The 13,926-nt window shown below is 36.8% G+C and overlaps 1 protein-coding gene across 4 annotated transcripts in view; it reads left to right on the top strand.

Moving 5' to 3' along the window:
* Positions 1 to 13,926, top strand: part of DOCK4 (dedicator of cytokinesis 4) — a 223,059-nt gene that overhangs the window by 142,453 nt on the left and 66,680 nt on the right. For all 4 annotated transcript variants that reach the window (XM_063155266.1, XM_063155267.1, XM_063155265.1 and 1 more), the window contains 9 exons: positions 871 to 1,033; positions 1,539 to 1,645; positions 2,201 to 2,357; positions 7,956 to 8,053; positions 8,153 to 8,236; positions 8,335 to 8,435; positions 8,777 to 8,858; positions 9,641 to 9,811; positions 11,116 to 11,308. In XM_063155266.1, coding sequence (XP_063011336.1) covers positions 871 to 1,033; positions 1,539 to 1,645; positions 2,201 to 2,357; positions 7,956 to 8,053; positions 8,153 to 8,236; positions 8,335 to 8,435; positions 8,777 to 8,858; positions 9,641 to 9,811; positions 11,116 to 11,308 — 1,156 coding nt within the window. The remainder of the gene's footprint in view (positions 1 to 870; positions 1,034 to 1,538; positions 1,646 to 2,200; positions 2,358 to 7,955; positions 8,054 to 8,152; positions 8,237 to 8,334; positions 8,436 to 8,776; positions 8,859 to 9,640; positions 9,812 to 11,115; positions 11,309 to 13,926) is intronic.

Here is a 13,926-nt window from a genome sequence, read left to right as displayed (position 1 = left end):
CCAGAAAGATTTCTGTTCGCATTCAAACTTTTCCTCACATATTTCTATATGGCTTTTGTTTTGTTTTAAATTTGGAAGTAGTATTTTCATATATTCTGCATGATTTCATGGTTTGTGGGGTAACAAAATGAAGAAAGCGTGGCTCAAATTGTGTGCTTTTGTATCTGAAGTGAAATTGTGCTTATTGATCCATGGCATCCAGTGTAGACCCATTTTATATATATAAACATAAGTGTGTGTGTATGTTAAACATAAACATGATATTGAGATTATAATTGTAAAAGCTGCACCTTACCTTTCCCACAGAGAATTAATAGATATCCCCAAGTCAGGACTTTAGACAAATCCATTTGTCTGCCTTGCTATGGGGAGTCCATCATGGGTGGTGTAAAGGCAGCCAACACTTTGCTTCCTCCTGATCACAGAATCCACATTTATTTTCTAATCCTGGGACATACCACTGATAGTGCTGGGGTTGCAGGCTTATTCCAGATGATTGAAGATCTTGAGCTGGGCTATCCTGGTCTCAGTTCCATTCTTTGTTGCTGGGGCATAACATTGGCAGGACTGTGTTGTGTCATGGGAATCCACAACACGTGTGTTGCTTAAACCTCCCTGATCACCCAATACACCCTGATAAACACTTCTGCTCTAAATTATGTGAATGATTCTTGCTGTTTCTAATTTTCTAATTGCAAGTATAAAAAACAGTGCTGCCTTTTTTGAGGGTTATAAGATACTGAACATTGTACCACATTTGGCATTTATGTTATGAATGTAGACATTAAATAGTGTTCCTTGGAAGAGCAGTCCTTGATGTCATTTTACCAGTGAATTGATCTATCCTTAATCATGTTTTTCCTTCACTAGGATTTTATCTCATTTGGCTCTGGAGAGCCACCAGCCAGCGAGTACCATTCTTTTGTGCTTTACCACAACAACGGCCCCAGGTGGGCTGAGCTGCTGAAGCTTCCCATTCCCGTGGATAAGTTCCGAGGCGCTCACATCCGCTGTGAATTCCGGCACTGCTCCAGTGAGTGCTGCTCATGACTTCTGCTGGCCCTCCCCATTAGGGCTGCAGTCAGCACATGAGTTTCCATAACACCTCAGGGAAAAGACAGCTGCATGAGCTTTCTCTGTAATGCTTTTTTTGCTAACAAAATTCTAAAAACTTTAAAACATTATGAAACATTTTAGAGATGATTTTGAGGTAAAAACTGCTGACTGGTTCCACATTCTGCATTCCAAGGCATGAAAGAAAGGTTCCACAGAGGAGGATAAACTTCTATATGTTGCTAAGCTTGCATACTTGGTGGCTTACATTATTTGTTATTAATGTATACTAAATTATTTCAGAATACTCCCTTCTGATTTAAAGTGAGATAAAAAAGGAGATGATGTGCAAATTGGAACAGCAATTCAAGATAATCTTCATCTGACTAGCTGCAGCTCCAGTGTACTTTCCTATGTTGCATTTATACATTTATTTTGTCTAAAAAGTATACTATTAACTGCTGCTATTTATACATGCATTTCAGCAAAAGAAAAGGGTGAGAAGAAGTTGTTTGGCTTTTCTTTCGTGCCCCTGATGCAGGAAAATGGGAGGACACTGCCAGATGGCACCCATGAACTAATTGTACACAAGGTAATTTGAATTAGCAGTCATTAGCAGTAATGATTCCACTGGAACCTACTTTAAATGTCCAGAGACATTAAGTTGAGAAAGTCTGTATTGATTATCAAATAAATTATAATCTTGTCACCATTAAAATATCCATTGCTGATTGTTTAATATTCACCTTCCTGATATAAACTGCAATTGAATCTAGGTATGTGTTTCAGTGCATTGGTTTTCCTAAGTCTTACTATTATATCACATTGTGTTACAATGAATTTCACAACAGTAAGTTATTTTAATTTTGTGGAATTCTCTTTCCACATATGAGAACTGTCACTTTGTTCAGCAGATTTTATGTGCTCCCAGATAAAGTTTAGATTTCAGCATGAAAATTTGTAGCTATTAATTTAATGTAACCTGTGCAAATTTGTTAAATTTGAATGCTATGTTCTAAAACCAAAGTTGCAACAGGCAAATTGGAAATTCTTCAGTTTCTGACAGAGAAACAATGATTCATATAATTTAGAGATTTGGTCAATTGTTTTGTGCAGTACAGTTATTTTAACTGGTTTGTTTCCACAGTGTGAAGAAAATGCAAACCTTCAGGATTCTGGTCGCTACCTCAAACTCCCCTTTTCAAAGGGAATATCCCTAGGAAACAACAGCCAAGCAGTAAAATCCACTAAGGAGTCCTTCTGGATTACATCCTTTCTCTGCTCCACCAAACTCACACAAAATGGTAGGATATGTTGATTATTTAAAACATGATGAGCTGAAATGAGTGTCATAGTCAGTCTTTTCCATGCCAAGCAAGCATGGATGTACTCAAAAATAGCTTATGTTCTATTTTGTGAACTGGTTTTCTTCATAATTTTTTTATATCCAGATGGAAACAAATGGATCATGATGAACCACTGTTTTTAAGTAGTTCAAGAATGCTTTTTAGATGATCATGATATTGGAATCAAATGCAGCACTTCTGGAATCAGCTATCAAAACCCAGCTGCTTTATAAAACCTCTTAATCTGTTTGTTGTAGATTTTTTATGAAATACTTATCGTCAGCTTTCGGCTGTAGCAGTTTGTTTCTAATTAGGCATATATTGCTTTTTTGTTTCTCTTCAAGCCAACAAACATTTATTATTACTTAAAACAGTTTATACACTGGCTATAAGGAGCAGCAGATTTAAATACATGTGTTTACACACTCTACCAGTGCTCTGTGTAAAGTTTTTAACCAGTGTTATGTATTAAGTTCTTGAGGTTCTTGTTTACCTGCCATAACTGATCTACCAGTAACTAAAACAAAAAAACTGTGGAACAGTTTTCCAAAAATTTCTAAATATTGTGTATTTCCTTGGTAATGTGTTTCTGACCATTCTTTGATAGACTCACAATTATATATTGATTCTTTGATCTCTCTTGTGTGTGAATATCTGTGACTTTATTCATCTTGTGTGTATGATGGTAGAATTGCTAACTGCCTGCAAATTGGTTAAAGATGTTTAACAAAAACTAGAGCAGCTTTTTAAGTTGAAATAGTGCTCTTAATTTTCACCCTTTAATACCAAGTGTCCAAAATAAAACTGTGTGCAACCAGTAAGTGGCTTGTTTCCTTGCACACACCTGTTTTGTATTTTCATAGCAGTTACCTTAGTAATGAAGTTACTCAATGAAAGATTTTCCCAAAGGTAGCTAATAGGGAATCAGAGACTAAATTTGCTTCAGTTAAAGGCCTTGATTTAGGAAATTACATTAATCTACTGGTACTTACACATGCATAAAAGTGCTGCCTGGAACTTACAAGTGTCTCACTGATAAATAGTTCCCTGTTGTCTGGGGTTCTAGTAATAATTTTTATGTACAGTACAGAAGTTATTTTGTACTTATTTTAAGTAGATGTGTGACATAGGGCATAAAATTTCCTCCTATTTTTAACCATATTCTGAGTAAGAGGGTGTAGAATATCTGAATAATATTGATCCCCTTTTCAGCTCTGAAAGAGTTAACAATTATTTCAGCAGTACTTCAGAGGGTGGAAATATTTTCAATAGACAGGCTCATATTTTCTCCAAGGATCTTCTTTGGGAAGTTCATCTTGGTGAGTTTCCAAATCCCCATTCTTTTAAACAAAAATTTGCCAAAATCTATTGCATGCTCAGAAAATGAACATAGAGCAAAGCATGTGGATATTTGGTCATGTGAGCATTACTTCAGTTATCCCTGAGAGAATGTAGCTTATGTATTAAAAACCACAGGATTAAAAAGATCTGTGTATTTAATTTTTTTAGTAAGCATTTGTATTGGTATTTTTGAAAATTGCTGGTTATTTTTTAATTTGTTTTTAAGTTTGGAGATTTTTTCTGAATGTCTCAGAGATTCACCCGTTGTTTACAAACAACAATGTTCAGTCTGAAAATGATTTAAAAATTATTCTGTTGTCTGGCTATGGGGTGGGGAAGGACCCCAAACCCAGACTTGTAAAGGGTGTGACTGAATTAGGCTGCAGCTTTACTCACTTGCTGGGAAATTTTACTCAGCTGTCATTCTCTCATTGATTGTTCCCACATGCCATCAGCTCTCATGCATATTAAAATTATGGGGACTGGGGGATGGAGGCTGACTCCTAATTGTTGGGATCCATAACTTCCTTACCCTGGGCACTTTGGAGGGGTTATTAGGATTATTTCCAAACGATTTTTAGAGACCTTCTAACCAGGGGAGTCTGTGCGTTCATCATGGCTGAGAACGCGTCCTTATCTAATCTTTCTGCTATTTAGTTTTTCCTTCTCTTTTCCTTTTGATCCTGGATAGCTAATCAGTTAATATTAGCAAAAAGTATACTAGCTTTTTTCTATTATATTCTTAGATGGGTAGTTATTTTTCATTACTCTATAAAACCCCAAAAGAGTGATTGAGAGCACAGTATTTTTCTACTGAGTAGTTACCAAAACAGTCTTTGTGTTTGACATATAGCAGGGATTGTTGGCTGCAAGAGAGTCAGGGTCCTTCCAGTAAGTCTGAATATTTTAGCTGTTGGCATCCACTTGTTTCTCAGCACTGATTGGGACATCCCTGGTCAGCAGCTGTTCAGCAGCAGAGCAACAAACACACCATACAGCATGGCGGAGGTGAAATCCTTCTAGCTGCATTAAAAAAAAAAAAAAAAACAAACAAAAAAACCAAAAAAAAAAAAAAACAGTGAATCAATAAAACACAAAATCAATAAAACACAAATAGCACTGGGCAGCTTTCCAAATAACTGTAGTTATGGAGGAAGTGTTGGTGACCACAGAAGCAGCCTGTTGGAAGAGACATGCTGACTGCCAGTTCTGAAATTCAGTCTTTTCCTCCTGAAGTGTAGTAGTGTCATAACAAGTCGATTTCTGATGTCTCAGGACTTATGTGAGAGAGATGGAAAATCATCCCAAACCACTTCCTTAAACTCATGATTCTAAACTTTCAATTAAATGTAGCTCTTTGGATTTAAATTACATGCTTTGAGAGTGGACGTGTTTTATTTGGTAGGGATAACAGGTCAGGTGTAGTCTGTTTTAAATATACAGGCCTTGATTATTTTGAAGATAATGCATTGGAAATATTTTTGTTCTTCAGCAAAATTACTCATCACCAGTGACTTTTTCCCTTTTCCAAAACTATGATTTCCTAGTGGGCCTATTCTGGGAACAGTTTTATATTCTCACGTCTCTTACTACATTACACACTGCTATCCGTTCCCCTTGTGATTCACGTCAGATTTTCTATTCATGTCATTTATGCTTGGGCTATTTGCTAATGTTATCTTAGAATGTCTTTCCTCCTTAGCACTTCCCTTGAAATAAATCCTTTGAAGTGAGTGTCTTACATTTGCTTTCTTTTTCTTTTTAAATCCCCCAACAAATCCCTAATATTGAGTGTTAACCATTTTCTACCAAGTTCCTCCAGCAAACCTGTAAAGAAGTGTTTTTCCTGCTCTGAACTTTTAGCTTGAGCTAATCTTGCTACTCGTCAGCTTGAGCTGAGGCTTAAAGTGTGGAAGGACATTTAATTATCTGAAAGACAAACGTAGTTCACTGGATTTGTAAATCTTGTTCCTTAAAAGTTCCTGCCAGAAAGAATAATAAGAGCTCTATTTTGTCCTTGATCTTTGGGATGTGTCTCTGATACATGTGTGGGACTCTTCAACATTCAGTGCAATTCAAAGATGTCTTTTTTCCATGCAACGCAGCTTGAAGTAAAGCAAAAATATAACACATAAATGCATCAAAACTGTCTGTGTCCATCAAAAGCAATTAAGGCAGCAAAATATTTGTGGAATTTTATGTTGGTTATTTGCCATTAACATCTATGGCAAAATCTGAATGTAAGTGGAGATTTTTTAGTGTTGATAAAGTAAAAATTTTTACTTCATTTTTTGTGGGATAGAGGAACTTCCCTGGAGCAAACCAGGAAAGAGATGACACAAACATGGGTGTTGTTCGAGTATTACTTGAGTGTGAAAACAGTCCGTGGTAGAAAGCAGCCAAAAAGATGCTGAACCAAGAGGAAAACTTGCTATTAACTTCTTACTTTAATAGCTACTGAGAACTCTTCAGAAACCCTGGCTCCTTCTGACACAGTGCAGGGCAGTGGTCAGCTGGACTGTAGCTTAAACTGGTGGAAGGGTTGGATGGTGATTAAGGTTTTCTGCTTCAAACCACTAGGCACTGAGAATTTCTGGAAAGCTGGTCAGTGAAGCGTGGCAGTAGTAAACTTGAATATAAAAGAGATTTGGAATTTATTTAATTTAACAGTCAAAAATATGTGTAGCTTTTACTGAATACAGCTTGAAAGGAGCTCGGCAGATGTGTTTGAGTTCAGCAAGGAAAAACTGCTGAAAAACCAAGCCAAGTTTGCAAAACTATTTTAGGATATTGAATGGTATGGAACAAGAAATTCTCAATCTTATAGCAAGGTGGGCTTTTTAGTACCTCTGTGAAGCAATAACATGTGTTCAAAGACTACTAAATGTAGAACTTACATTTAAGATATGTGGAAGGGCAGATATAGTCATTGGGCCATCCGTCCATGATGAATTTTCTGGTAGTATTTACAAGAAACCATGGATGAAAAAATCAACATGTAACTAATTCAGATGTGCTGTAAGATGAGCTTATCAAAGACAAATAATGCCAGAATGAACTTTTCCAATTTTTTCATTTACTGTCAGGAGGAAATGCAGCAGTTCAGCAATGCAGCACGTGAGAAAACATATAGATTAGAAATAAGAATTTTCAAACAGGCAAGTAAAAGTTAAAATGGAAGCAGAAAGTTGTACTATAGTGAAAGGAATTTCCTTCCTGAGCAGATGGAAAATACTACTGGATATGAAGAAATCTCTGGGATTTATCTGTTTTAAGGGACTGGAAGGATGTGGAGATAAGAGTGACTTCACTAAAATCTGAGACAATTTTCTGCTAATATGTTGTTGAAAGGTCTCATCAGTTGAGAGGGACTATGATACAGCAAAGTATTGTAACTTTGATTTAAATAATTAATAAGAAAGAGTAGAAATTAGATTGACTCTAATGGTGGAAAAGGCAGGATATCCTAGTGGAGACTCCTGGGGATTCTTCTTTATCCAGGGAGCTGAATTAGTGCTAAACAGGAGAAGCATCATATTGGTGACATGAATATGTCTATCTAAAAGACACTCAAGTTCTAGAATGTACATGTCAGGTGTTTACAAGAGATGTATGAGCTTGCTAATGATGTAGAAAATGATGTAATCTTATCTATAATGTAGTTATCATTTTGGTTAAGGAAGCTGAAGGACAAGGAATTAAAACTGGAGGAAGTTTGGACATACTCAGGTATTTTTTAGCTCAGAATAGTTCATTTTCCAGAAGAGATTTTTTACTTGTTAATCAAGTGGGATCTTAGAGGCATCATATTTGAGCTCTAAAAGGCCATAGAAACATGAATGCTTCAAATACAGTCAAGGTAGCAATTAGGAGATTGTTTCTGGCTTTCAGAGAGTACCTCTGGAAGGCAGCCTTCAATGGGATGAGAGAGGGCAAGTAACTGCTTTATTTAAGATAGTATCTGGATGAGATTGCATGATGGAGTGGCCACAGGAGAGTGATTTTAGTGACCCAGTACCACGTTCTTATGTTTGTATTGGTGGAGCAATTACAGAATGGAATGAAAATGTGTTCTTGGAAAGATCATATTATAGCAAATTTGAAGGTGTTTTGTTTTAATGATGCCAGATTTTGCTGAGTGAACTGTAATAGTAAAATTTAAAATATGAAAAACTGCTTTGCTTCCAACTTTAATCTTGCATTTTGTTTTTGCAGGAGATATGCTTGACCTTCTGAAGTGGAGAACCCACCCAGACAAAATTGCAGGTTGCCTCTCAAAATTAAAAGAAATTGATGGTTCAGAAATAGTGAAGGTATATATGTTTTCATCCTTTTAGATGATACGAAGGAAAAAATGTATTTCTGTGTCACAGAAGCATCTTGTTAATAACACTCTTATTCTCTCCATAAAGTTTCTTCAAGATACGCTAGACACTTTATTTGGTATTTTAGATGAAAATTCTCAAAAATATGGATCAAAAGTATTTGATTGCTTGGTAAGTTTCATTTTGTGATCATGCTTAGCACTAGCTAAAAGCCAAGTAAAACAAAAAAAAATAAGTGTTTTTTTTTTTCCTTTTTCTCTCACACTTAGGTTCATATAATAAATTTGCTGCAGGACAGCAAGTTTCACCACTTTAAGCCAGTAATGGACACTTACATTGAAAGTCATTTTGCAGGAGCACTTGCATACAGGTGAAGTCTGTACTTTTTCTATCTGATTTAATACTGACAGTTTTACTATACTAAAAGAATCAGTCATTAGGTTAAGGAAATAGTGTATGCTTGTTAAAATCATTCTACTGTTTACTTAGTGCTGGTATTATTGGCCATTCATCAGAGATCTATTAGGGGCTGCTCTTCAGCAGACTTAAAACTAAGTGTACTATTGAGTCTGTGGTGATCAGTGAAATCTAGTGATCTATTTTTTATTTTGCCAGTGTTTCTCATATGACAGCTTTTGGTTTGCATTTTGTGTGCAAAGTTAACCCTTCTCCCACTTCTGTGTTGTAATGCTTTCTGATGTGCTATTATAGAGATCTTATAAAAGTACTGAAGTGGCATATTGATCGAGTCACTGAGGTGGAGCTTCATGATCACATACAGGAAGTACTAAAGGTAATAAACATTATTGAATTAGATATTTGAATGATGTATTCATACAGTACATGTGGGTTTAACTTAGGGAATGAAGCGGAATATATATCAATGATGGAAGAGTAGTACTAATTCTATGGAGCTGCAGATTTTCAGTGCAGTCAGTTTATGTCAGCAAGCTGACCATTAGTCTGTGGAGCTCTATGTTCCTTACTGAATGAGGCAGAGGAATCAAATATAGGTTACACTGGTAATGCATGGCATGAATCTAAATGCTGACTTAGTGGTTCAGTCCTGACACCAGGGAATTCTGCTGATTGGGGTGGTTGTGGTTGTTCTTGTTGCCTTGGTTTGTGCTATCAGAAGAGCATAACATGCCATCAGGCTGAGTTATACAACACAATTATCCCATGTGGGACACGTACTACAATTTGGAAATAAAGTATCAATGTGGTACCCTTCTGTGTTTTTCTATGCTGCTGTGAACTTTGGTGTCATGCCACTAAGAGAGGGCAGTGTTTTGAATTTGCATTCCAACAGTTTTGCAACTTAATTTAAGCTTTTTTTGGAGGGCGGGGAGGGTGGGAGGAGAAAGTGGTGTTGAGTTTTTACTTGTTTGTTTTGGTTTGGTTTTTTAAATTAAAATTTTGTTGGTGTTCCAATAGAGAGATTTATCACAATTAACTAATGGCCTCCTGTTTCAGATTCTTTTCTTTATTTGAATGATATAATCATTACATGTTCTCTGTTTGGAGATAAGCATGTTCATTTTTGTGAGTTACCTCTGATTTTGGCATTTATAGGCACAGGAATATATCTTTAAATACATAGTTCAGTCAAGAAGATTATTCTCTATTGCTACTGGTGGACAAAATGAGGAGGAATTTCGCTGCTGTATTCAAGAGCTCCTTATGTCAGTGCGCTTCTTCCTGTCCCAGGAGAGCAAAGGAACCAGTGCTTTATCCCAGCTACAAGTAAGTGTTATGGCTTCTTGGCATTTTCCACATCCAGTGTGAAAAATGTGTGCCTGCTCAGAAAGAAAATGCATTTTTGCTAGAACAAAGTGACATTTTCAACTTTCCATCCTACAGTGTGAAATTTTCATACCAGCACCTTCTAAATATGCTTGGAATAGATAATCCTAAAGCTGACATTTATACTGAATTTTATTATAATTATGTTGATGGATACAAATAAAACATTTTATCTGTTTTGGTTTTTACCAAGGAATTTGAGCCATACAAAAGACTACTATCAGAGTTGTCATGCTTTACAGAAAATTTTTAAGTCTTGATGAACCATATGGTTTAATACTCACATGATATTTTTATTTCACTTGTGACTACAAAAATGGGCTCCTGCTGCAGTGTAGAGGCAAAACACAGGAGACAGCACTGTATATTAAATATATAAATATATAAATATACCATCCTCTTCCCACGTTTCTGTAAACAGAGATGGTTAAGATCCTGTTGAGAATTAATGTTTTCCAGATTTCTGTAGAAAACTCTTCCACCAAGAAAATGACACATCAGAGAGAACAGAGTTAGAAAGGTAGTTCTTCCACCTCATATCATGTAAGCAGCTGGAGTCAAAAGACAACAAAAGAATACAAATAACCACATTTAGAATTGTTTTTAACTCATGTTAGCCTGTTCTGCCACCAGTGTGAGTGTGTAACTTTTCACAAACAGGAGGATGTAGAGTAGTAGAAGGGAATGTCAGTTTTGGCTTCTTTCCTCTGGCATTGTTCTCCTTATTTTTACAATGTTTTGTTTTTAAATTCATCAATGACTTTCTGACCCATTTTAAAGATTGTTGAAGGGAACCAGGACTACCAGTGCTGCCTCACTCCAAATTAAAAATGTTCAGTATTTGAAAAATGGAAGATACAGAGGCTGTTATACTACTTACCTTAAAACAAAGTAACCCAACCGACACGAATATTTTTTGTATTATATCAGCTATACACTGCCATCCTTTTAAAAATTTTCTCTCATAGAGGCAAAAGTGTATTTAAAGAATAAATATTTTTGCTCTGAGTTGAACTTGCACTTTGTCCTGGGAGGAATTAACAATCATTAAATATTACTTAAAGGAAGTAGTCACAAGTGTAAGTCTGTTAATGAATGTGAGCCTATTAATTCTGAAAATAAAACAATTTTAAAGCTATTACCTACCCTGGAAGCCAGGCATTTCTCTAGAGTTACTTAAATTTCTATAGTTTATTAAATTCTATAAATGTCAAAACTGTTCTGACTGTCCATTTTCACCCTAGGCTGTGTTTCTCAGCTCATTCCCATCAGTGTACTCAGAACTTCTGAAGCTCTTTGATGTGAGAGAAGTGGCAAATTTGGTTCACGATGCCTTGGGCAGCCTGCCAACAGTCATGCACGGGGATGAGTCCCTTCAAACTGTGAAACTGCAGAGCATTGGGAAAACTGTGGAGAGTCACCTGTACACTAACCCAGGTGAGGTTATCTGGGCTGCCTGCAGAGGAGGAGCTCACACTGTGTGCTTTGTACCTGGGCCAGCAGGTGCTGAAGGAAATAGTGTTCAATGTTTCCAAGCAGGCTGAAGCTTTGACCATCTGTTTAGGTACAGTAATTGAAATTAATATCATCCTTCTGAAAGTAATCTTTAAAATATACAAGACTGAAGAAAGTATTTCTCTGCAGAGGCATTACCACTATATGGAAATTAGGCAGGAAAGATGTGCTGTGTATTAAATGTTAATGTTGCATAGGGAAGTCACAAGGATTGCCCAGAGTCTAAGATTGCCCTCTTTCTAATTATGCCAAGCACATACTTGAAAAGCTCTGTGTCATGATTTTTTCCTTGTCTTTCTGTATAATATTTGTAAAGGGCAAATATTAGCATTTAAAACAGTCAGCTAATTTGACTTCCTGCATAGAAGAAAAATTAGGACAGTGAGTGATGGCTCAGAGTTCTGATTATTGCACCATTCCTTGCACTCATTATTTTATCTATATCCAGTGGCGAACACTGCAGCTGACAATTAGCAGGAAAAAGAGTAACTTGGACAAATATTCTCCAAACTTTCTCACCCAGTCCTTGGTGAATCCAGAGGTGAATGACCCAGCTCTCCTTTTCTGTAATAGCACTACATCTCTCCAGCTAAACAGATCACGACAGTGGGGTATTTAGATTCTGGGCTTGCAAGGAATATATCTAAAGCTGTGATATATGTGGTGGTTGTTTGAATAACTGGCACTATTGCCTCCCTTATATAGTTGCAAGTCATTGTAAGATGCTTTTTGCTAGTCCATTTGGTCTGGTTAACCAGAGTTTCTGATCATTTTATAAAGCTTTTCAAAAATGGGATACTTGAAACAGTTGAATGAGGATGCTCAGTTTTGCCTGAGATGCCTCAGGCCATGTTGTGTATAAAAGCTGCCTATTTACAAGTCAAATGTTGCTACATGTAGACTTTTGGGACCTTTTCAAAATGTAGTTCATGATGCTGCACTTATGTGTAAGCAGTTCACAGAGTAGATGGCACTTCAGGTGAGGTACCAAATGCTGTGTGGGCTCATCAGGAAACTGTCTAGTTAACCAAGAAGAAAAACCTTGGCACAGGGCTGCTCCTGGTTTCTTCTGACCTTCTGGACTGAGGGATTTGAGTTGTAGCTGGAAGAGAGGATCTGTGGCCCAAACCATAATGCTCATACACGAAATGTGTGAAAGAGCCACTACTACTGCTCTGTGAGAGGTGTGGAGTTGAGTAGTGATTGGATTGAGCTTTCTGTCACCTGCTTGCCAGCACAGTACCCCAGCCACAGAGTCACAGACTGGTTTACAGTGAACCCTTCATCTGGTCCCTTGATGATGGATTGCCAGGTAGTCAAGAATTCCATATGTGTAAGGCCTAAGAGAATGCAGGGAAAAGGAGCCATCCCCTCTAATCCAGGGGCTCAGTCTTTTTTATACAAATATGAAAATCCTGCTTCAGTTGAAGGCATCAGCTCTCTTTTTTCATCCAATAGGAATCAATAAGCAGATTTAGCAGTGGGGATCAGAAGGTGGCACTTTTACAACCGCAGGTCTGCACATTGGCAATTTCCCTGCCCAGTTACCCTTTGAACCCTAGAAGTCTTGCAGTGGATGGGTCAGTGGCAGCTGTGCACGTTTGACATCTCAGAACACCAGGAACAACCCTTGGCTAAGCCAGGTTCTGAGGTAGAGAAAAAGAATATGCTGCCTTGGTTTCTTTGAGAAACTTCCCCCCGTTTGTGGTGCTGCAGGCAGATGGGAACTCTCAGGGCAGTCCTGATGAAAACCTGCTGAGGCACTTGCAGAAATAAGCTGTCACTGGAGAAAGGCTATTTATTGCCAAGTGTTGGGCTTCTCTACCACTGGTTTTCAACTGATTGATGGTCATTTACTTACTGCCTTGCAGCCTTTGATCATTATTTTCTTTCACAGGAAGATACAGAGGGATACCTGAATAAATAATAAGCATGAAACACCCATTTAGAAAGAGCAAGCAAGCTTTTATTTCGAAAATACAAGTATACTTAAATAGTGTGTACAAATGGGCTTGTCCATGTGATTTGTCTTTTATTATAAAGATGACTAGACAATGAAAACAAGGGGATAGTCAAGCATAACAAGATTAGTGCTGTGTTTCAGTAAGCAAGAGAAACATTAAAGAAATAAAATCTCAGAATAAATATATCTTCTTCTTCCTCATCGAAAAACTAGAGGAAATAATTGAGGGGGGGAAAGTGTTTATAGAAAGTGTAATCCACAAACAATAACTGCATGGCAAAATTGTTTTAAAAGAGTAATTTTCCAGTTAGAGAAATCAATTTTTAGCATATAATTGCATTAATGAACAAAGAGAGTAGATGAATATATATCTATAATGCCTCTTATAATCATTAAAATTTTAATAGAGGAAATTATTCAAGTACATTTCTATGGGAATAGAATTTCTTAATTACGGAAAATATTTTAAAACAACAACAAAATGAAAACAGGTAATATCCTTCCTATTTATCAAGTTGTGAATAGGTGTTAAAGTGTTATCACAAGTATAAGTATTAGGGTTCTTCCCATTTAATAT

The sequence above is a fragment of the Melospiza melodia genome, chromosome 4, assembly GCF_035770615.1.
Source record: "Melospiza melodia melodia isolate bMelMel2 chromosome 4, bMelMel2.pri, whole genome shotgun sequence".
NCBI classification, from domain to species: Eukaryota; Metazoa; Chordata; class Aves; order Passeriformes; family Passerellidae; genus Melospiza; species Melospiza melodia.
This window is presented reverse-complemented; position numbering and strand designations above follow the sequence as displayed.